The following is a 23,052-nucleotide window of genomic DNA, read 5'->3' on the forward strand; positions in this document are numbered from 1 at the left end:
GCTCCTATGATCAGCTTGCTTACTGCAGAAGAGAAAGCAAGAGACCATTAAAAACAATGCCCATTCACGAGTGGGAAAAACGTATTTGGTCATACAAAATCAAGAAATTTTAGCAAAGAGAAACAGGTTTGGCTTGATGAAATTGTTGTTCATGGTTCAGCAATACAAATGACTTACTTTAAACTTACCAGTGTAACTCTATCACTTTATGATTAGTGTGTATGGCAGCATTTACAAACAATGTTACTAAATACTGACTTTATACACCATTACAGCTGTTTGAAAGTTTCTATGACCATCAAAGTTTTGAAGTGATAATATACAACACTTAACGCTCTCAAGGCTTGCTTTGGACGACACCTGCTTTTCAAATTAAAAAGTTCCTTGGAAGTGCATTCTATGTTACATTGTCCATAACCTCAGAATGAATGTGTACATGTATGTGTGCATACATATACTTTTGCTCTTCAGTGTGTGCTCATATATACACACGATTCTTTGCTGTACGTATTCACACATACATGAGTATTTTCTACATTGTAAAAGTTCATATATATATATATTTTTACATATAAATATATATAAACTCTGCAGGCAAGTAGTACTTCACTTGTTATAGTTGAAGTCCTTTAAAAAAGTTCAGTCACTCAGTTAACATAGTATAGCCAGTAAATTAAGTTGAAAAGAGAAAATGTGAATGGAAACACCATTCTTGACCATCTGTCGATGGCATTCACATCTGTTAGATCAGGAATTTTTATCTTCAGTTGTGAAGATCTTCTTCGTAAATGGCCCCTCTTGCTGTGGGAGCCTGTTCTGTCTGATGAACGCCTTCCAAGGCTTTCACGATGTGAGCTTTGTTTTCTGTACTGGATTCCTGAGTTGTCAAAGGATATTGTTGAATTTCTGGCATCTGTAACACTTGTTGTGACTTCGTTGCTTGCCACTTCGTTGTGAATTTCAAGAGATGTTAGCAGAATGTTTCCATGGGTGTCCACCTACAGGGGAAAAATGGAAATATATGTTGTTTGAAAAGACTGGAGACATAACAGCAAAATGTGGGCATATTTACATTTCCAAAATCATATGTATTTTAGAAAAGCAATATTCATTTTAAGCATATGATAATTTCAGAAAAAAGATTGGAATATTCAGGTGCTTAAACTGAGACAGGTACTTACACTGTCATAAATAGGGTTATCATACTACCAACTTCTGGTATAAAATTGTATTTGGCAAAAGCAACCACTTCCCTCTCCATCTAAATTAGCTGTGCTATAAATGATAGAGCATTTCAGTGAAATCTCTGCATTGCTGGCAGTGGGAAGAGAGGGTAAAGGAGGGAATCTCTGTGAGAGCAGGAAATTAATAAAAACTAAAAAAGCTCTTTCTATTCAGGTTTCAGAAAAAAAGAACAAAGTGCAGGTGAAATCTCAGTAAGCCCTGCCCTGATGAACTCCTTGCATGCTGGATTTGCAGACCTTATTTACTGCTCTTCTCTTAAATTTTTCCTTCCGTATGTATCTTCCTGACTTTATAATGATGGCAATGCACAATTACATTTGGATTTCTTTCCACTTGGAGAGGTGATCTTAAATAGGAATAACACTGCTGAACTGAGGAAACAAGTGGAACTCCTCCCTCCACTCTCCATCTGCAACAGGAGGTGAGCACAGTGCTGAGCACAGCTGAGGAACATGCTGCTATTACAGGAAATAAGAAGAAGGTTCTGATCCTTTTTTGGCCTCAATAAACTCTGTGCTTGATTCTGCAGCCCCTACAAGTAACAGCTGAGTTGGGTATAGTTCCCACTGTCCAGAAAACTTCAGTTTCCCAGAAGTGGGTGTGTGGGAACTGTTGAATCATGGCCTGAACCACTGATTGATCACCTGAGACAAGCACTGAGTCAGCTGTGGGAGCACAGGTGAAGGCAATTCTCCTGTGTGACTGGAAGGGGTGGAGTCTGGCTCCACCTCTCCCAGACACCATTAAAGGGCTGCCCACCACTGAGCAAGGCTCTCTTTCTGAAGATCACTCTCTTGGAGTTTCCATTGTGAGTCTAGAACGCAGGTGAGCATTTATCTTTATTTTGATTGTCTCTTTTCTATCTTGTTAATCTTCTATATTACACTATATAAAATATCTCTGCTTAATTTGGTATTATTCATTTTGCTAACTTCACACCTTACAGTAGGACTGACAGAAAGTCTTGAATGTTGCCATCTCAGGTAGCATTTGGTTGCATCAGTGGTGAGGCACTGATCCTTTGTGCCCCATGTCTTGCATGCTGAAGAATAAGCAGAGAACAAAGCTGATGCAGGGATCAGCTCCAGCTTTTCACCAGCTTCTGGGAAAGAAACTTCTTGCTGTAAGATAAATGCTCTGTGCTGGGGATTTTCAACTAGCTAATGTTTGTGTGACTGTTCAAATGAATGTGGTTTCTCTCCCAAGTCAAGAGGAAATTGTTATGCATGGCATACACAGGATAATTTCCAGATCTATTTACACAATTTTTCAATCCACAATTCAGCCTGTGATTTTGTTCACCACTACCTTTTTCTGTCACCTGATTTAGCTAGGTGAACTGTTTGGCACAGCTGAATATTTCATCCCGTGATTCTGTGAAAACACAGTATGATCACAACCTATTGAAGTTCATGCAGCCATCTGATACTGGGTGGTCTTCTGGAAGCTTTGTGTGATGCAATGGAAGTATACGTTGCTATCTGTCTGTCCCTATGCATTTATCTTTTTTTCAATCCTGTTAAATTTTTGGGAAATTGGTATTTCTTCTATCAATTATAGATACTACAGCTTGGTTTTTCCCTGGGAAATATAGCAACCTCCCTGGGCAGCTTGTTCCAGTGCTCTGTCACCCTCACTGTGAAGTTCCCATGCTCATTTGTGTGGAGTTTCCTATTTTTCAGTTTGTGTCAATTTCCAACACATCCTGCTGTTGTAGGTGAAAGTACATAATACTAATGAGCGCCTATAAATAAAAATAAACAATGTAAAACAGATCTATGAGCTGGAAAAGCCTCAGCAGTGATTAAGAATTTATTTTCCTCCAGGTAGAAACCCGCTGGCTAGAAGAGATAGGCCTGATATTTGTAGAAATGAATTCATGCTATTGAGCAGGATCTGCAGCTAGGGAATACACATGGCTGTACAGTACAAATATGGACACCATCACTGCTTAGAGTGGTCTCTGAAAGTCACTGCACTGTATTTTTGTTTTATTTTGTTTTTTTTCCCCTGCAGTCAGTACAAATTATGATCTGGATTTGTAATAGCATTGTGCAAAATGTCCCTACAATTTGTAATTATGGAGCTTAAAATTACAACTCTTACACAAGCCTCTACTCAGTACATGTCATGTTCTTTCCCATCTCCCAGACTTAGAGAAACAGTGCACGAAGTTCCTTCAACTTCCTCAAAATACCCCAACAAGTAGTATTTTTCTGGGCTCCACTCTGGTGATACTACTGTCTCTTTGCATGTCTCTGCTCACTTTTTCTCCACGTCAGCTGCTTTTTTTCCCCTGAATGCCTCCTGATCTCTCCTGATTCTGTCTGCTACTTCCATATATGATGACATTATCCAGTCCGTAGGTACTTTGTCTGGACTTTTAAGTGAGGTGTCAGCTTGTACTCTGAAGGGTGTATCTACAGGCTTCTCCTACTCAAGGAAAGTACTACTTTGATTTCACTTATTTCGTTACACTGTGTAGCCTGCTTCACCTTATCTGCCAACCCTGCATGTACCTCTAATTGAAATTCTGCCTCTGATCTCCAGTGATACAACTACTTTTCACTGTTACTCAACTGCATCTATAAATCAAACCACAGAGGTGGTCAGGAAAGTAGTAGCAACACTGATGTAAAAGCTTTGAGCATACGGTTACACCCTATGAAGATGCAGGACAATGTATGTTTTCTGAAAATGTCCAAAAGACATTATTTGGGAGCAGTTTTGAAGTGCATCTCTTTGCTAATAGACTGAGATTAGCAAGCCAAATTCAAAGAAGCAGCAAATGAAGAGGTTTGCAGGAATTGAAATCTCATATTCTTGGGACCTATTCCTGAAAATTGTATTGATTTTTTTTTTTTCCAAGATTTGGGATAAACCATCAAAACTCTCAAGAAAGTTATAGCACTATATCCTAATACTTTGTGACAATATTAAGGTGATGTTGCAAAGTAGGAACACAATATATATGACACATTGAAAAGTATTTGCACAAAAACATGACTTCTGAGTGATATGAGCAATGATTTAAATGACTTTGACAAAGGCACAGAAGCACTCTCAAGGAATTAAGTAGGACAGTGACAGGCTATCCTGTGCAAGTTGACTCAGGTTTGCTTGAATGTAAAGGTAAGGCAAAGTCCCACATGAGTGCATGTGAATGTGGCTCAAAGGAAATTATTACTCCAGGTACAGATATAGATTATGTAATACAGATGAACTGATTACATGAACTGACTACACATGACATACAACGAAAGCATCTTTGATAAAATCTCTGTTTTACTCCTTATGAGCCTTAGATTTTATGATCTGGCTCAGAGATGTCACAGGTCATGCACTGGAAATTCTCCTCACAAAGTGTTTTCCCCCAAAAAACAAGCTCTGTTCTTGAATGCTATTATAAATCGGTGATGACAGCATTTGGTCAATTTACCTTGTTCCTTTAGATCCTACTTTAACCTAAAACTTCTTTCTTGTCCTCTCTGGAGTCCCTGGGCCTCCTGTGATCTCTTTTGTGCCTGAACCCACTCGTTTCCCATTTCCTCATTTCCCATCTGCACTCCTTCATTCCCATCTCTTCCCTGACAGAACCCAGAGCTGGTTGTTCCCATGATGTGTTTCCCAGTGAGTCCACAAAACTGGATGAAAACAGCTGAGTACCAAATCATTAATCAATTCCCTGCTGAATTAGCATGAATCTAAATATGCAAAACTAATTCTCTTATTAAATTAAACACCATTCCTCCCACCTTTCTGCAATTACAGCTCCTGCGCCAGAAGCCAAATGGGATTCACACAGCTCCATTTGGAAGCTGAGAAAGGTGAAATTCAGTGAGACATATCATACACTGAAAAACATTCATTTCTGAAGGTTCCCAACTTCTTAGCAATGAGGGGGTAGGCCTCTGCGCCCATATAACTAGTGACAGAATGGCCTCAAGCTGCATCAGGGATGTTCAGGTTAGATATTAGGAAAACTTCCTTCTCAGAAAGGGCAGTGAGGCAGCACAGGCTGCCCAGGGAGGTGTTCAAGAACTGTATGGATGTGGCACTGAGGGACGTTGTCAGTGGGCATGGTGGTGATAGGCTTGTGGTTGGACTAGATGAACCGAGAAGTCTTTTCCAATCTTCATGATTCTATGATTCTGTGATTAAACTAAACATATTACATGGTAAATTAAAAACATCTAAAGGCTCTAACAACCGTATGTCATCATGCAAGAATGAAGTAACTGCAGTTAAAAGAGGAAAAGATCATAAGGCTCATGAAGAAACTGTGATCTTACTCTTGCATGAACTCTGCTTCACCAATAGGCTCAAATAGGACAGAACATTGTAGATTTGAAACTTTTTTCACACCTGGAAACTCCTCCATTTACTTCTTACCTCTAGGCAACAACATACTGGCTTGTTTAGATGTTAAATGTTATGTTTTAAAAGAGATGAATGAAAAGAGCTGCTATTAAATACCTTCCTCTAATTAAGATTCTTGGAAAACTTCAGTTTTAATGTCAGTTTGAAAACACTTGACTAGGGTCAGGAAACTACCATACAGTTTGATTTACTGTGAGACAGTGTCTGAATTACTTTGAGTTCATTTAGTTCTCTGCTTAATATTCCATAAATTTTAAGGAGTACATTACTCCTCCAGTTCCTCCTCATAAGTCTTTCACTCTACTACACAAAAATAAACAGTGGAAACATTTTGCTCAAACCCCATAGGTGCATTTAGGAGTTCATCAATCCCAAATTTTTAAATACCATGTAAATATTTTCCATCATATGAAGTAAATAGCAGGTTTAAATATCAGGAAGAAAAGCTGTTTCTCTATTAGTCTTGCAGAATTTTACATCAAAATTATTATTCAAGAACACTATCCCACAAAATAGATCTCCTCTTAAAACTAAAATAGAAATTACTTTTGGTAACGATGTAATCTAGCTACCTGACTGTCACCTGGTCTGCCTGGTGCAAGCACAAAGGGTACACTACAGCTTTCACCTACTTTACTTATGTGTGAATGACTTTCCAGCATGTCAGAGACAAGGCCCTGAGCGCTTCAAGCAACATTAATTGATTACGTTATGCCTCAGACATTTTAAAAATAACTTAAACTGCAAGCACAATAAAAATGATATTGTTGAGTATTCTCACTGAGTTGAAAATTTGCTACCCTAACACTTTAATAAAATTGCTTATATTAATTAATTAATTAGGATCAAAATAAATGAAAGACAGTGAAGATGCTATCAACATAGTAAATTAAACTGGGGTAACCATCAGAACTTGGAATATGGAAAGATCTTGAAAATAAAAGAACGTACGAAGAATAAGAGAAGTTAGAGAGCTGCATTCCAGTATTATTGATATTCAAGGATGAAGTTTGACAACTGTCGTTGTATTTGAACTAAGTTTGTACACACATGATCCCCCAGTGCACAATAAATGTTATAAACACTACAAAACTAGGGCTCTTCTCACAGGAACTGTGTTCCTCACCCTAGAGAGATATTTTTCAGAACTTGGCACATACTCATCACACTCACGCTTCAGAAATATCCCACTCTTCAAAAGAGCACAAAAAAAAAATCTAGAAAAGATGGCGATGCACAGGAGAATACTGCCAGTTTTGCTATTCTCATATTTCCCAATTTAGACTGAGTGAAAATTCTACCATAGGAGCCAAGATACTCATTCTCAGAGGAAAATCCCACTTGTGAGAACAGTTGCTACAATTCATGATGCTTTAAAAGCAGTAAGTAGATGTAAGTGGCCTTGGCCTCCGTTCTCACTATTGTCTGATGATCAGCACTGCCTTGGCCAACAATTGGGGTCTGAACTGGGAACCTCTAGAGCTAAAAAACCACGCAGCAACTGCTGACTAGAAAGGCCTTTTTACAAAGGGTTTTGTATCATTTTGTTCAAAGGAAGCTATTCCCATATGTCTGACAGCCACAGGGGGTTGAAGCTTGAATGAGCTTGTGTGATTGCTACCCTTCTGATTGATGCCCTGGGGCTGAACTTTTGGTCCCACCAAACTGAAAACATAAATTGCCACAGCATGAGCTAAGAAGAAGTATTTTTAGCAGGGGACAGTAACAAATCATAACCTCTATGGATTGGCCCAGAAGGAGCAATGTCCAAAACACATGCTCACACCAGTTGATTATGCCAGCAGCCTCTATCACAAGAGAGAACAAAAAGTGAGAGTGGGATTGCCTTAGAGCTTTCTCATGCTGTTTTAGTTGTAATTTAGGCTGTATCTGAGCCTTATTTAAAAGAAACAATTTATGTAGTAAAACTGAAAATGCACAGAGAGCTACAAATGAAGCCTCAATCTGCCAACAGAAACAGGAGAAAACAGAATTGATCCATAACAATGGTGATCAATTTTCAAACGAAAACAGGCCACCTAATTTTACAGGCCACCTATTCTTTGCTGTCAATTTTTCCACAAACAAAAGGCTTTAATTTAGGCACTGATACCATAGGAAGAGGGAAATTTTAGGAAAAATCAAGACACAGTTTTTCCTTGAGCTTATACGAACCAATTGATTGAGGTTTCCAAGAAAGATTTTTCAAAACTCTACTACTAGACTATCGTTTAATTATTTCTGTGTTTGGTTTGTTGTTGTTGTTTTCGTTTTTTTTCCCAGTGCCCTGAGCTACGACTCTAAATCAATGGCAGGGAGCTAATGTTCACGGTTCATTACAAGCAAATTATAAACCAAAAGAGAAACAGAGATCAACCCAAAGTGATAATTTCAGATACAAACTAAAAGTAACGTCTTTTTCTAGTTTTATATGTGAAATCTTTTCAACCTTTGTTCACACATTTTTACAGCAACCACACAGTAGGGGTAGCAGAAAATGGGGTTGCTAGTTGAGTCCTTCCCAGGAGATCCAGCCCAAGTTCCAGCTCTAAAGCAAGAATCAAGTAAGTGCCAAGCAGCCATTATTTCCATCAGTCAATGATTTTCAAGACCCACTGGATTTGAGATTTGAATTCAATGCCTCTTTAGTTACCCTTGAAGAAGTTTGAGTCAAGGTTGCAGAGCTTTAAAGGTAGTCTTCCGTGACAAAATCCAGCATGACCACCTGCCTACCTACACTGTCAGAGGCCTATACAGTATGGTATAAAGTGGGCATAATCCAGAACTGTGAAAGCTGCATCCCTGCTTCAGGGCTGTGGTCTCTGACAGTCTTGTATTTTCCCTGAGCTGCACATTCCAAAAGCAATGGGATCTCTGATCTGCTCTGAGCAATCTCTTCTGTCTTGGATTTGCTTGTGTTTTATTGAATGAGAAATTAAGATCGGACATCCTATTTTCTGAACATACATTTTCCATCTATTTCTTGTTCCAAAGGAAGACTTCTGATCAGATCTACCTAATGTCATTTATAGTCATACACTGGTATTACTTCTCTTAAGACACTGAATCCAGCAACTGCAATGAAGCTCTGTTGACTTCACCGGTTGAAGCTTGGAATGGACCACACTTCATTATTTATCTTAACTGTGCTTAAATAGCAAATATTCACAGACAGCATAAAGTACAGATATACAGAGTGCCCTTTCATAATTGGAATTCCAAGTGACAAAGTAGCACACTGTTCTTTCAGTTCTTTCGTGCTGCTCATATCTTATGTTCAGTTCATGCATGAACTGTTAAACCAGCAGAAAAGTCAGAACAACACAAGTATTTGCTTAGGATGGTCCAGAAAGAAAAGGTCCTAAGTTAGAAGTGAGATAGAAAAGTATAAACAGGTCTGGTTTATAAAAATGATGTGTTACGCATATTAAAAAAACCCACCTTTTTATCTGTTAAGGAACAAGACTAGTGCAGACTAACTGAACTCTGTATTGAAGATCAATCAGACACTGGGTGGTATTGAGTACATAATGAATTCTATAAATCGTTTAAATGGATGAGGTCCACTAGATGGTTTTCATTGGGAAAACAGAACCTTGGGGCATACATCTGCATTACCTGCTTGCAGCTAAAATCTTCCATATTGCTTTCAGTTGTAATATTCTTTTTTTCTTCCATTTGCTTTCTTATTATTATAACTACTTATTTTTCCAGGAAAGGGAATTCAATCTTCCTGCTAGCTTAGTCCTAAGCAATGCTGCCAACTGTGATGAGATCTTGCTTCCATAATAGAGTGGACAAAAATGAATTTATTACTTCAAAAACTATTTCAGATATATGAATGTGAAATAAGAATGCCAATAATTAGGTGGAGTTCTGCATTACAGTTATTATGGCAGACGATCACTAGAATAACAAAATACAGCCTGAAATGACTTTATGATACCAGTGTTTAACAAATATGTAGTATTTTTGTCACAACTACCTCTTCTAATCTATAAATAATAGAAAATATAAACTGTGGTCTTAACAGAACTGAACAAAAAGACCTCATTGGGAGCATTTTAGTAAAAAAACAAACAAACAAAAAACATTCTATTGGAACTAACATGGTTTTCTAATATCATATAGTATTGGATATCTTAAATTTTTATTTCAAATGAGAAAAAATACTTAAGGAAAGGAAATGAGATGGAGTGTAATCAGCACTGACCATGCAAACACTATGACTCAGAAACCCATCTGAAAGCTTCTTTGGGAAGCATCATTTTCTGCTGGCCTTCACTAGCAATAGTTGATAGAGCCACACAGCATTTCAGCTCTGCTGATCAGTTAGTTAGCATGAGTAGGACTAATCCTTTATCTGGTCACTCCTATTCTAAATGTATTTGTTTCAAAGGAAGTGAGAAAAAGTATGCTTAGATCCCAATTCCCTTCCATGAATGCAAATGAAATTGTACATGATTTAAGCAAATAAGTGCATTTGTAGATCTGGTCCTTTAGTTTCAAACTAGCTGCAGTAGTATTGTTTCCTTCTTACAGTTTCTTGTCATGACAACCACACTCACATTTCTGCATGCTTAAATATATTCTTTGTTATAGGTACTTGAATAAAAAATGATGAAGTTTGATCACAAAAAGGAGGTGCAGTTGGGGATGTTTTTACACGTTTTGTTTGTTTGTTTATTTATTCCACACAGTTAGCATTTGTAATAAAAGAAAGAAGAGACTATATATAACAAATCCTACCCGGCTGCCTTCAAACCTTGACCGATCGTTGTTTGCCTTTGCTGTTTTTTCCGCAAGTTTCTTCTGCCTTTGAGGGCCTTTTCCAAAGAAAATGTAGTTGACAAAGGCATATTCAAGTAAGGCCAAGAAGACGAATACAAAGCAGCCCATCAGATACATGTCAATGGCTTTAACATACGGAATTTTAGGCAAAGTCTCTCGCAGATGAGTGTTGATTGTTGTCATAGTCAGCACAGTTGTAATTCCTAGACAAAGAAATAAAAGGGCACATATCTTACATATCCTAAGTGAATAATGATTTAATTTTATTTTCCTTATTGGCAAATTTCCCTTGTCGGTGTGAAAAAACTTTAAAATTTGTGAAAGCAGTCTCTCAGGTGACAACACTGCAAATGAAAGCAAAATTAAAGCTTGATGCATTACTCTAGTTACAACATTTCCTTCTACAGGTAGGGGAAATAGCTAACAAGGGTGCCTGTCACTACCACAGTGAATTAATATAGCTTCAGAAAAGCCACTGTAGCTGTACTGAGAATCTCTTGTGGGACAACCATATTGACCTACAACAGAAGGAAAACGTACTGCAAAGCACTAAAATGTGCACTCTTCCAGTTCTGCACTAGCCACCAACACCACAGAGACAATTTTTTAAGGCAATAATGGAACAAATTAGGGATCTGGATAGATAAAACCATGTGAACAAATTAAGGCAGAGGGATTTTAAAGATGGTACCATTTGTCATCCAGAGCTGAATTTCTAAGAGTTAAGCAGTTGGTTGAAGTTAGCCCTGTAGGGTCCCTCCACAGCAGACAGAAAGGCACTGCTCTAGAACAGTTCATCCCATCTACTTCAGACATCTATTTCAGGATCAGACAATGTAATCAGATCATGAAGAGGAATTTGAGAATCCTAGTTCAAATCAGTAGTCTACATTTATACATGGCTAGACAGAAGTGAGATGACCAGTGAGAGACACAGGTATGTGGGTTTGAGGAAAGAAAAAGCCAAGAAAGGAAAAAAAAGCATTTTTATAGTGATCTACTGGCCATTAATAAAGTACCCAGAAGATCTACTGGGTATGTCAAATCCTCATTTTAGGATGGACATAGCACCCAAAATATATTACCAGAGCGCTCTTTTGAAAGCCCGATAAGAAAAGCAAATTTATTGTCAGTCTGCTCAAATTCACAAGAAACTGAAGGTTCTGTATCTGTGCTGGATATTTTATGGGAATCAAAAATCACAGAAGGATAAAAACACTGATTTTTAGAATAAGTCTATATTGGTAAAAGAGGCAAACCATTTTAATAGGTCCCCTACCATTACTGTTTTATTCTGATTTTAGATTTATCTCATCAGTTTGTAAGTAGTCAATAAAAGGCTGGCTGAACAACAACAACAACAAAACAACAACAACAAAGATATTGGCATATTATAAATCACAGTTTCTTTTAACAGAAGAGACAGAAATAAAGACAAATATAAGTAAGACAAGTATAACTCAAATTCAAGTTGTTGGTGTAAGCACTGTCACTCCAAGGAATTGCAGTAGCCTACAAGGTTCTATAACAGATACTAGATTTTTTTTATATTTTGTAGGTTAGCATCATGCACATTTTCTTCTAAACTGTGAAGTTTTTGTTGATGTGAGATGTTTCACTGCTTGAAATACAGTGGATAAAGGGAGCATATAAACAGGATGAAGACTGACTGCTTCTGTGGTCTGATAATGACAGGACAAGGGGGTTAGGTTTTAAACTAAAACAGGAGAGATTTAGTTTGGATATTAAGAGGAAATTTTTCACTCAAAGGATGGTGAGGCACTAACAAAGGCTGCCCAGAGAAACTGAGGGTTTCCCACCCCTGGAGGAGGTGCTCAAGACCAGGCTGGATGGGGCTTTGAGCAACTTGGTCTAGTGGGATGCGTCCCTGCACATGGCAGGGGGTTCAAACTGGATAGGCATTGAGGTCCCTTCAAACCCAAACCATTCTATGATTGATTCTACAATATGCAACCCAGGCTTATTGAAAAACTGATTGTGTGTAACACACCTAACTCACAGGAAAATGAAGACAACGACTGATACATTGGGATTATTTTAAAAGAAATTTTATCAAGGTCTCAAATCTCATTGCCAACATACGGAATGGTGAGAAGTCTAGAGGATGGCTGCAAACACTATCATGTATTTGCAGCCCAAGGGATTTCTCTAGCCTGAATTAGCTTCTTCCCTTGTAGGATTACTTGCTGTTGCATCCCATAAGGGATTCTGAAAATTACCTAAGATAAAACTGAATCTTGTATCAAAAATCCCACAGATTCCTCTTTTAATACACCCTTGACATTGCACAATCATCTCATAAGCCAAAGCCTTGATCAGCAAGGGACTCGGAAGCATACACAGATGAGAAACAAATACCCACACTTTTATTGTCTGATCTGTGTTCCCAGCTGTTGTCTAGATTACAGAAATAAGGTCTTTAACATCACATGAAGAGTTTAGTGGTTCTTTCAGAGAATCAAAAGATTAAGCACACTAAATAGAAGAGTGATCACCACTAATTTAAAGGAAATATATCTCCTGGGACAACATCCTGGCACCCTACAGGCAATGCCAATAGTCATGTAGGATCAAAGTCCCACTTAAAATGATCAATAATTTACTTTAAAACACAGCTGGAGGAGGAGCAGCTGACACTCACCTACCCAAATAAGACAATCACGTGATTACAGCCTTTGTCAAGAGAGAACTCTAAGATTATTTTTATTTCTTTCAGAGGAATTAATTCTGGAACTTCTAAGGCTAAGTAGCAAAAGCAGCAGCACCCCAGATTTGATGGTTTTTAATATTTTTCTTGAGATCAGCCCCATATCAGCCTCTATTTGCAGCATCTATTGCCCATAGTCTATGGAACAAACTACTCGTTCTTCTGTGCCTAGGTTTCCTTGTTGAGAAAACTTCTTGGTTCAGTAAAGAACCTAGTTACATATGTCCAAAGGTGCAAACACTGCCTTTAAACTTCAATATAATTTCTTCTCAGCTTCAAGCTCATAAAAGTGGCTACAAAAAAGAACAAAGGATTAGGCCCATGGTACTGTACTTTATTATACAAATATCAGATGATACAAGATATAATCATCAAGGCACTAATTGTGTTCTGAGAAAAACCTATTAGATGGATTGTCATTCTCTCAAAATTACTTTCTATCAATTGGAAATAGAACATCTGAGCTCTTGAGGTTGTTTTGAATGCATTCTCTGACTTTTGAAATATTTCCGTTATCACAGTATATTACTTGATGAACCAGGACCTCATCTGCTACAGACAAATAGGCCACATGAGACTGTCTTTTCCCTAAATGAGGAAAAAAATGTGTGAACCTTTTATGGAAAAAAGAAAAGGAATAAAATTGGGTTTGGTAACTACTGTCTAACCATTTGTTCATTGCAGTCCTGGCCAGTATTTAAAATTCAGATCCTGACTGATGCATTCAAAGTGTTTTCCTAATTCTGTCATGATATCTCCAGGGTGGACCTTTGCTATCAATAATTCATTTATGAATACAACAGAGTCTACACTCCATCTCCCATGAAGCTACTACTTATGCTGAAGATACATTGGCTGTTTGGTGGTCATGCCAGATTCAGTCAGGTGTACTACACACATATCCATCAACTAATCCACATTATCTGTAGAATTATTGTATCTACAGAGTAACTGCAGTTAGAATAACATATTTTCATTCATAAAACTTCAGATGCCTGGAAGTCATATTAGATACGTATACATGGGAATAATTCCAGCTGCCCTCCTTTTGTATATTGGATGGTAAGGTGTACAGAGACAAGGTATCCTATGGATACGTCTTGAAGTATTGGTTTGCTGTGGTACATAAGAAAATAATGGAGCTAGGGAATATGCTCCAGTTTTAAGAAGAGAAGACAGTATGGGAAAAGTTATATAGTGTAAAGTTTTAAGTAAGAAGGCATATTCCAATGGAAGACAGAGTTGAAGACAGGATTTGGGGTGAGATAAGATGCAGGAGTTATCATAAGGATTATTTATGGATCCATTTAATCTTCCTTGTCTATGAGTATGTTTATGTAACAGATGAAATACTTCCAGAGATATTTTGAAGATAGCCTCCCTTATCTACAGGATACTTTGAACTGAAAAGGTCTTGGACTAGGATCACCACCCTGTTCAAATCCATGTTTTTCTGCTGTGAGGTAAATGGCACTATAAGCTGTCATAAAAATGCAATCACTGCACTGTGCATTCTGAGGGTGAGACAGGACGTCATGGTCCATAGCTGATGTGTCCCTGTGCTCTAAACTAGCACATGGTTCTTGAGGTCCCTTCCTGCCAGTATCAGTTAAATAAGTCAGGACCTCAGGCGGATGCTTGGAGCTATACTTGTCTTCCCACACCGGCCTGGAATAAAAGCCCACGCTAAAGCCCTTAGCATTTGATTCTGGAGCTGGTTCCCTTGCTAAAGTTACTGACAACAACATTAAATTCGATGAAAACACGTCTGGGACCTATATGAGCAGCTCATGTCAGAGACTTAATGGTAGGATACATTCTTGCATGCGGGGGAAAACTTATCACTTTTGAGGCAATACTGAATGACATGATTTTGACGTAAATGATTTTGGAATATCAAAACACTGACAACATGTTGCAGTCTTTAACAAGTTCCAAAGGCTACATTCAGTCTGACATTTTAATATCCCACTCAATCTCAGCACATACCAAGGGCAACTCTTGCTGCTGATGCATCATAATTGATCCAGAATGACACCCATGATAAAATGGTAATCAGTATGGAGGGCATGTAGGTTTGAAGAATAAAGTATCCAATATTTCTCTTCAACCTGAAGCTCAGTGAGAGTCTTGGATAGGCACCTAAGAAAAAAGGAAGGAAAAACAGTGTTATTTATGCTGAAGCAAAGACACTTGCAGCTACTTCAGTTTCTGTAGAAACTAAAGCACGCACATTTTATGGGGTACTATGACACCTGCAGAACAGTAGGGAAAATGTCTTCACTGTATTACTGGTTGGTATTAAAAGAAAACTTGTAGGGAATGTAGTGATATCCAAGCAATTTGTATTTGGGAAGAAAAAAGAGTAAGTTATTCTAAATTACTGAACAGATGGATAAGCACTGGTGAGTTTTCAAAAACAGATGCTTAGGTCGCCATGTAAAATGCTTATCTAAGTATACAATTTTAAGTATAGCATTTATATTGAAGGGATTAGTAGATTTCAAGTCTTAAATGCGTATAGTTAAATATTTATGTAGAAGAGTTGCTCTTGATATGGTACCCTTTAATTACATATGAACTTAAGAAACATGCTACCTGTGGTGTCGAAAATATAATGAATCCAAGTGAATGAAAGCCTTCAGATCACCTCCAAAGATCTTTAAAATCTACTGAGGCTGAACAGATTTTTTCTTCAGAAAGTATTTTAATAAAAAAATTGAAGAATGCATAGGTATATATGTATTATTTGCACAGGATTCACATATTATGAAATCATTATATATTGTTTATATATTGTTTCAATTGGAATAAATGACAAAATAATGGATAATCTCAATGTTGTTTTTTAAAAAACAAACATTATATTATTTTAGCTTTAAATTGGTGTACTTTAAAATTAGTTGCAATCTAACTGAATATATTTAATATACTTAGAATGCCCAGATATTTGTAAAAAGCACAGTGACTTCTTTTACCAAATGCAAACAGGATAAAATCTGAGTGCAGTTGTACAAGAAAAAGGCATGCATTCACACAACACCAGCTCCATGTCTTCGGTGTTTTCACTACTAGTCTTAGGCATGATACTTTTAATAGCTCACCTAAAAGCTATAGTTAAAGTCAATAGTGCAGAAAAGCATTTCTGAACACATCAAGGCCCAGTTCTCAGTCTTAGATCAAATTCCACAAATGCTGATGCAATCGTGCAAGATTTGATAGAAACAAATCAGAATTTACAAACTTCTTAAAGTTAGTATGAACTTCAGGTTATGTTCATATTTTTGCATGTGAGAAACAACATTTGCCCACATATACACGAATGGCCAGCAGGGCAAGGGAGGTAATGGTCCCCCTCTACTTGGCTCTGGAGAAGCCCCATCTGGAGTACTGTGACCAGGTCTGGCACTCCCAGTACAAGTAGGATGTGGAGCTGTTGGAGAGAGTATAGAGGAGTGCCACGAAGATGACCAGAGGGCTGGAGCACTTCTCCTGTGAAGAAAGTTTGAAGGAGTTGCACGTGTTCAGTCTGGAGAAGACTGAGAATACCTCACTGTGGAGTTTCAGAATTTAAATGTAACTTAAAAACAAGATGGAGACTGACTGATAGAGGCAGAACAAGATGGAGTGGTTTAAAACTAAAAGGAGGGGGATTTAATTTGGATGTTAAGAATAAATTCTTGGAAGGTGCTGAGGCACTGGCACAAGTTGCCCAAAGAAGCTGCAGGTGCCCCATCCCTGGAGGCATTCAATGCCAGGTTGGTATGGGGCTTTGAGCACCTTGTCTAGAGGGACATGTCCCTGCCCATGGCAAGGTCTTTACGATCCCTTGCAACCCAAATCTTTCTGTGAATCTAAGAATGATAGCCTTCCTGAGAAAGAAAGCAAAAGAAGGAATAGAAAACTTCAGATTTCTCTTCACCACATTATTGATGGGTAAGCTTTGGGTCATGCAACAGAAAGAATACTACAGTTTCCAGGCAACAGAAGCAGTCGGAGAGTATCAGACTTTATGCAACTAACCTTAATTGCCTTGTCAAACAATCTCAGAAAAAAATACTTGGTAGATCTATTTAGTTGTGATTACTCAAATTACTAATAATTTTTCCAATATGAAACATTTTCACAAATATAGGTATAATATGAAACATTTTCACAAATATAGGAATATAGGTAGTATCAGACCTAAGTTTTCTGCTCTCTAAAGCAGTCTACATGATTTTCAGCACAGAATCATTTACAGCTCTTAACACTTCTGCTTAAAACATTTTTTTCTAATGATCAGTGTTCAATTTCCAAGGACAAATTACATCTTTGATATAATGCCCACTTTTTTTCTAACAAAGCCTAACTTTTTCACTGAGCTTTCTTATAAGGCAGTTTTCACAGCCTTCTGTCTACAGACCATGTGAATAAAACAGTGGTGTACTCTGCCAACATAACATACATTAAAAACATAGTAGATCTGATCACCTTTCTGCAATAAAAGTGCATTGGACAAATCTTTATAAAGCACTGTTGAGGAAAACTACTTCATAAAATATACCAGCCACTGTGAAGGACTCCCTATAAATCTGTTCCTTTTCAATCTGGGTATCTGTGAAATATCAACAGAGGTGATGAATGGAAAATCTCTCATAAAATAACGATTCTTTGATATATGGTATGAAGGATTCACGCAAGGCTCTTATTGGCCTATTCCAGTGCTAAGAATCCTGAAAACACTGGTGAACATCAAAAGAGAGTTGGGTCTTATGATATCTCAGACACCAGCTTGCATTTGGTGAATACAACATAGCCCCATCTTCTTGATCAGCAGGTAGGTACTAAGAAGGCTGCTCTATTTAATTTCAAAAAGCAGTTGATAAAGCAACTGACTTGAGCTGCATATATGTGAGCTAGGTGTCTAAAGTTCAATTACATTTACAAGAGAGACAGTTCATCTAGTCAATCTAGTAAATGAAACCTAAAGAATTATTCCACAGACTCCTGAAATAAGCTCCTAGAGGGGAACTGATTTTGTCTCCAGAGTCTCCAGACTGTATTCCCATTGATTAGATTCCCATCACCTGTAATAGGAGTTTAGATATCTAATTCAAATGCAGACACTGAAATTAATTATATTCACCTTAAATCAGATCAAAAAGAATCCTGGCCTTGAAAGTTTCAAACTACGTTCAGGGAATTCGTAGTCTAACCAGCAGTCTTACTGGCATCACAGCCACTTATTGGACTTGATGCTTTGCTTGGTTTCATAGAGGTAAACAGAATGCTATGCCATTCTGTAATGATTTTCCAAGCTCAAAATTTATTGGGATGTCTGGACCTCAGGAAATATCAGTGTGACTTGGTCTTTGTGTAATTCAAGTTGAAACTGAAATATGAAGTGGTAGCCTCATTTTCAGACACCATGCAGGCAGGGTTTTCCTCTATGTAGCTCTCCCAGAGACTATGGAAGTTTGTACCACTTTCCCTTGAATTATTTTTATGCCTTCACAGATGACCTACTGGCCCTGTCTCCAGACTGTAAGCCCTTCTATCCTATTTCACTTCCAGCAAACAATCCACAGGAAAGGAGTATGTGAAGAAACGAACAAACAAAACCCTAAATGAGAGAACACTGCTGTTTATTTACCCCTTTACAAGAAGGCTAAAGCTCACTGAACAGGATGGGTCATAACCTACATAAACAAAAACTGCAAGCCCAGATCTTTACCTATCAAAAAAGGAATCATCTGGTACATAGGTCACTCCTAAAGTAATGTCTCCTATTTATTTCTATGGAAACTGCAACATATACAAAGACCACAATAACACTACTTGACAGAGCAAGTTCTCAGTTACAAAACATTAGTTTTCATCATAGTTACCACTATGCACCTCCATCAGCAATTAACAAAAGCCTGAATGCCATGCTTGAAAAATCTCCACCAGCAGAGGTGATTGCTATGCATGGCCATCTGGAACGTGACTTATCTTTCATTTTGCTGTTGCCTCTGCTGAAATGCACTACCCACTGACTCACTGTGCTCACACCCACTGTTTGGTCTCCATAAATGTTTAGCAAGTGTTGGTGAATGTCAGTGGGTGCCATTTTTCAGCACGGAAGAACTCAATAACACGCTTTTGCTCCATCCACGCTTCCATGTCAGGTATCACTCTGACAGACTGCTCCTCTGCTGCCATCTGTCTCACGGCAACAAAATGTAATGGAATATTGGTGGGATGGTTCAACTCCTACTGATACACCACCAACATCTGCCTCTGACATTGTGGACCAACACAATAAAACAAGAATTACTTTCAAAGCATCTCGTGTAAAATCCACTTAATAAAAATGGATTTCTTGGTTGTGAGCTCAACAATTACACTGATATTTGCCTAATTATTCTTGGATAATGATTTGTCAGTTAAGATCCAGTACATGTAGAGACTAATTAGCAGAAAATTCTAGCTGCTTACATTTTTTTTTCTGAAAAATATTGTGCTCTGTTCAGGGACAAGACTTATTACCTTTCCTTCCATCTCATGTAACTTCTGGCTGTCCATGTGCTAATTTAAATATTACAGGGATAACAGAACTTGGCCTGAAGTATTTAAATCTAAAAACATTATTGGAAACAAAGACGTGAAAAGAAATACTTACTCAATAACTGAGCTCAAAGCTTTTCTCCTTCATATATTTCAGCACTTGGTAAAAAGTAATTACTTGTATCTGTTTCAATTTCATTAAACACTAGTGTAGTAAAATAGCTAGCTCCAAGACTAGATTAGCCCCCTGCTGTTTTATGCAGGTATGAAACAAGATAAGAGAGTTGGTCAGCTACAGAATTCTTAGTTTAATCTGCTCCTCTGAGAAGGTTCTTCAGTTTATTGGAAATGTACTCTACAGATTGGTCCTTCAGAATATGCCAAATAATTAATTTTCAAACCCTTAAAGACTACCTTCCTGCTACCAACAGGTTGCTCATCTGGCTCTGACTGCTATGCATTTTCAAGCTTTCAGAAGGCATGTTATATATCCCTATTCCTGCTTAGTTTCTTAGTATTCCGTGGTAACATATATTTAGGAGGTGGTTTGAGTTCACATTACATTTCAGGTGCTTTCATGTAGATATCTGCATGCAGATAGTGCATAAACCCTTGGTATAAACCACACAGAGATAGATGGAATAGCCAGCAGATTTTAAGGGAGTGATTCAGCTGCTAGTATAGAGGTGTCTAACATCATCTGAGGCATCTTCTATGACATCCAGATCTATGATTTGAGTCTTTATGGCATTCAGCAGATAATGGGATGGTCAAACCTAACTTTTTTTCTTCACAGCAATTTAAATATTACTTCCTCTTATTTTCATTATGGATAAAGAAAACAGGTTATTCCTTCTGTTTTTGCAGGTGTCTTCTAGACACATTAAAATTTTAATTCCTATTAAGTGTTCTCTTTCTTTTTCAAAATACTTCACCATATCTGGATCTCCTGTAATCTCATGTATTACATTTTCTACACTTCCAGTCATTCTTATTAGTTTTCCCCAGGCTTCTGTTGTCCCCCAGCTTTCTTGAAGAATACTACCAAAACTAGTCACTTCAAACCGTAGCTATGTATGTCAGACTCCATATAAAGATTTATTATTTTTTTCCCCACAAAAAGATGTTATTGGCTCACATTCAGTCCAAGATCAGCAGTAGCCCCTAGACTTCCAAGCACAGAACTCTAATTTCACCATGTGTCTCCTAGCCTGAATTTGGATAGGAATAATTAGTTGCACATGTATTTTATCTCAAAGGCAAGACATCCCAAGCCTGACAGATTTTCCACAAAAGTAATACAAATCAGAGCATAGGAATTTTGGTCTTGAGAAGAAATTTGAAAGCATGCTGATTTTATCTGTCAAATTCACTAGAATGTTTTAGATTTCGTTATCAGAATTAGGCATGGGGTTCTGAGAAACAGATGTGCTGATTCCTTTCAATGGATATATTTGACATGAAAGTTCATAATTAATGAATTTTTTTCATAATGTCCTAAACCAAAACAACAGTAGATGTATTATTCTATCTTCATCAGTGACGAAAATCATATGCTTCAGAAAATTGAATGAGAAACACGGAGTAATCTGTTCTTCACGATTATCTCATCTTACTCTCTAATGTCAAGCTGTCTTAAACTCTGAGGTATGAGGTTTTTCGTTTTTCAGCAAATTTGCTGAAAAGAACTGATACAATTCTGAATACCTGGTCAGTTATACAAGGTATATCTGACAAATCTGCTCCTAGTTTTCATTCTTTCTCATATTTGTCTCACAGCTCTTTTGATTCCTCTTTCTTCTGAATTTAACAAATCTCTTCAATCTCTGAATTGCTTAATCATGTCATTACTGAAACATCATACTGAACTGAAAGGTGGTTTTGGACTGTCATAAAAACTTTCCAAATACGAAGCTTTCTGTATTCTCGTTGTCTGAAAGAGACACTCTACAAGAGCATATCCAGTCACAGGGAGGGGCAGATAAACCCTAGATGCCAAAGGTAATACTAGTTGCAAAAAGGAGGGATTTATGATCAGTGTATCTGTTTACCTTGAAAAATAAAAAATAAAAAGCCATCAAGAAACAACCTCCCATTCACAGTGATAAACAAAACCAGCAGTAGTTGGAAAAACCCTCATAATAATTTCAGTCCCATCAATGTGTACATTTTGTACTGAAATACAACTCATGTTTCTGTGTGCTTTGAAACAGCTGCTGTGTCCATCAAGTGGATGAAGTGATGCTTACAAACATCATAGAACTATGCTTCATTTGTTCTAGTGCACTGGGATAGAAGAGCATATTTCTGTGGTCTGAAAAGAGCAGAAGATCTGGAGGTCCCAGTAGTGCTCCCGAACTTGCTGAAGTCTTTCTGTGTTGCTTTAGTTTTGTCACACATACATAGGAAAATATAGTATGCTGGTACCTAACGATTAATGTCTAAATCAGTGCTTCACTTTGTCACCTGAAGACATCCAATGCTGTGAGTTACCAGTAAATTATATTCTATCTTCTAGGAAAAAAGAAGCAGAAAACCCAGGGATTACATTTTAGCATCTTAACAAAGATCACAAAAGCGTCAGCTACGCATACATTACCATATACCCATCAGTGCAAATAATGATATAAAAAGTATGAATGGAAATTCACTATACAACAACAAAACAAACATACACAGAAAAGCTGTAGGAAGGTACTCACAAAAACTGTTCTTTTAATCTAATATGCCATAACAGACTTTTGTATGATCAATAACCTTGTAGGCTACATCTTTTAAACTGATGATTCAGAGGTGAATGACTTCATATTTATTTAGATCATACAAGTTTAGGCGTGTGGTTAAGTATGACACACACACACACACACACACACACAAAGGAAAAATGAAACAAAAAATGCTATTTCATGGACTCCTGCCTCCAGGCTTTATCCAGTCATTTCTTCAGCCACTCACACACAGTAGTTCTAAGACTATATATAACAATGATTAATAAAACAATAATTGTCATACAGAAGAAAATTAAACACCAAGTAGGCAAATGATAATACTTGCCTGTGGCAAAGACAACATTCTTGGACACCAGTCTGTATTCCACAATGGAGAACTGAGGAAGCTCAATTCTTTCCACACCAGTGACTGCATTATCTCCACCTCTCCAATAGAACTCTATATCATCGGTCGTGTAGCCATCTGCAGGCCAAGCAGGAGAGCAAGTGAGAAACAATAGCCAACAGAAGCAGAGTTTCAAATACAGTACTGTGGTCTGTCCTTTGAGGCAATAAAAAGAACAGCTGGACCAAATGAATTTTTGTTCTAAATCTCTCCTGAATAGGTGCTCCATTACAGTCTACACAGGAGTTTGAGGCAAAATACTG

At 37.6% G+C, this 23,052-nt stretch overlaps 1 protein-coding gene across 3 annotated transcripts in view; it reads right to left on the reverse strand.

The window, feature by feature from the left end:
• Positions 1-549: 549 nt before the first annotated feature.
• The window catches only part of GABRB3 (gamma-aminobutyric acid type A receptor subunit beta3), a 178,514-nt gene continuing 156,011 nt past the window's right edge, over positions 550-23,052 (reverse strand). For 2 of the 3 annotated variants that reach the window (XM_065741203.1, XM_065741204.1), the window contains 4 exons: positions 22,730-22,867; positions 15,134-15,286; positions 10,375-10,619; positions 550-998 (listed from right to left, as the gene is read on the reverse strand). In XM_065741203.1, the coding sequence (XP_065597275.1) occupies positions 648-998; positions 10,375-10,619; positions 15,134-15,286; positions 22,730-22,867 (887 nt within the window). In that variant the 3' untranslated portion in view covers positions 550-647. Of the gene's footprint in view, positions 999-10,365; positions 10,620-15,133; positions 15,287-22,729; positions 22,868-23,052 lie in introns of all 3 variants that reach the window. The other variant, XM_065741206.1, reaches the window with a different exon arrangement.

The sequence above is a fragment of the Cyrtonyx montezumae genome, unplaced genomic scaffold, assembly GCF_038088225.1.
Source record: "Cyrtonyx montezumae isolate F1298 unplaced genomic scaffold, pur_monq_1.0 scaffold_3, whole genome shotgun sequence".
Classification (NCBI taxonomy): Eukaryota; Metazoa; Chordata; class Aves; order Galliformes; family Odontophoridae; genus Cyrtonyx; species Cyrtonyx montezumae.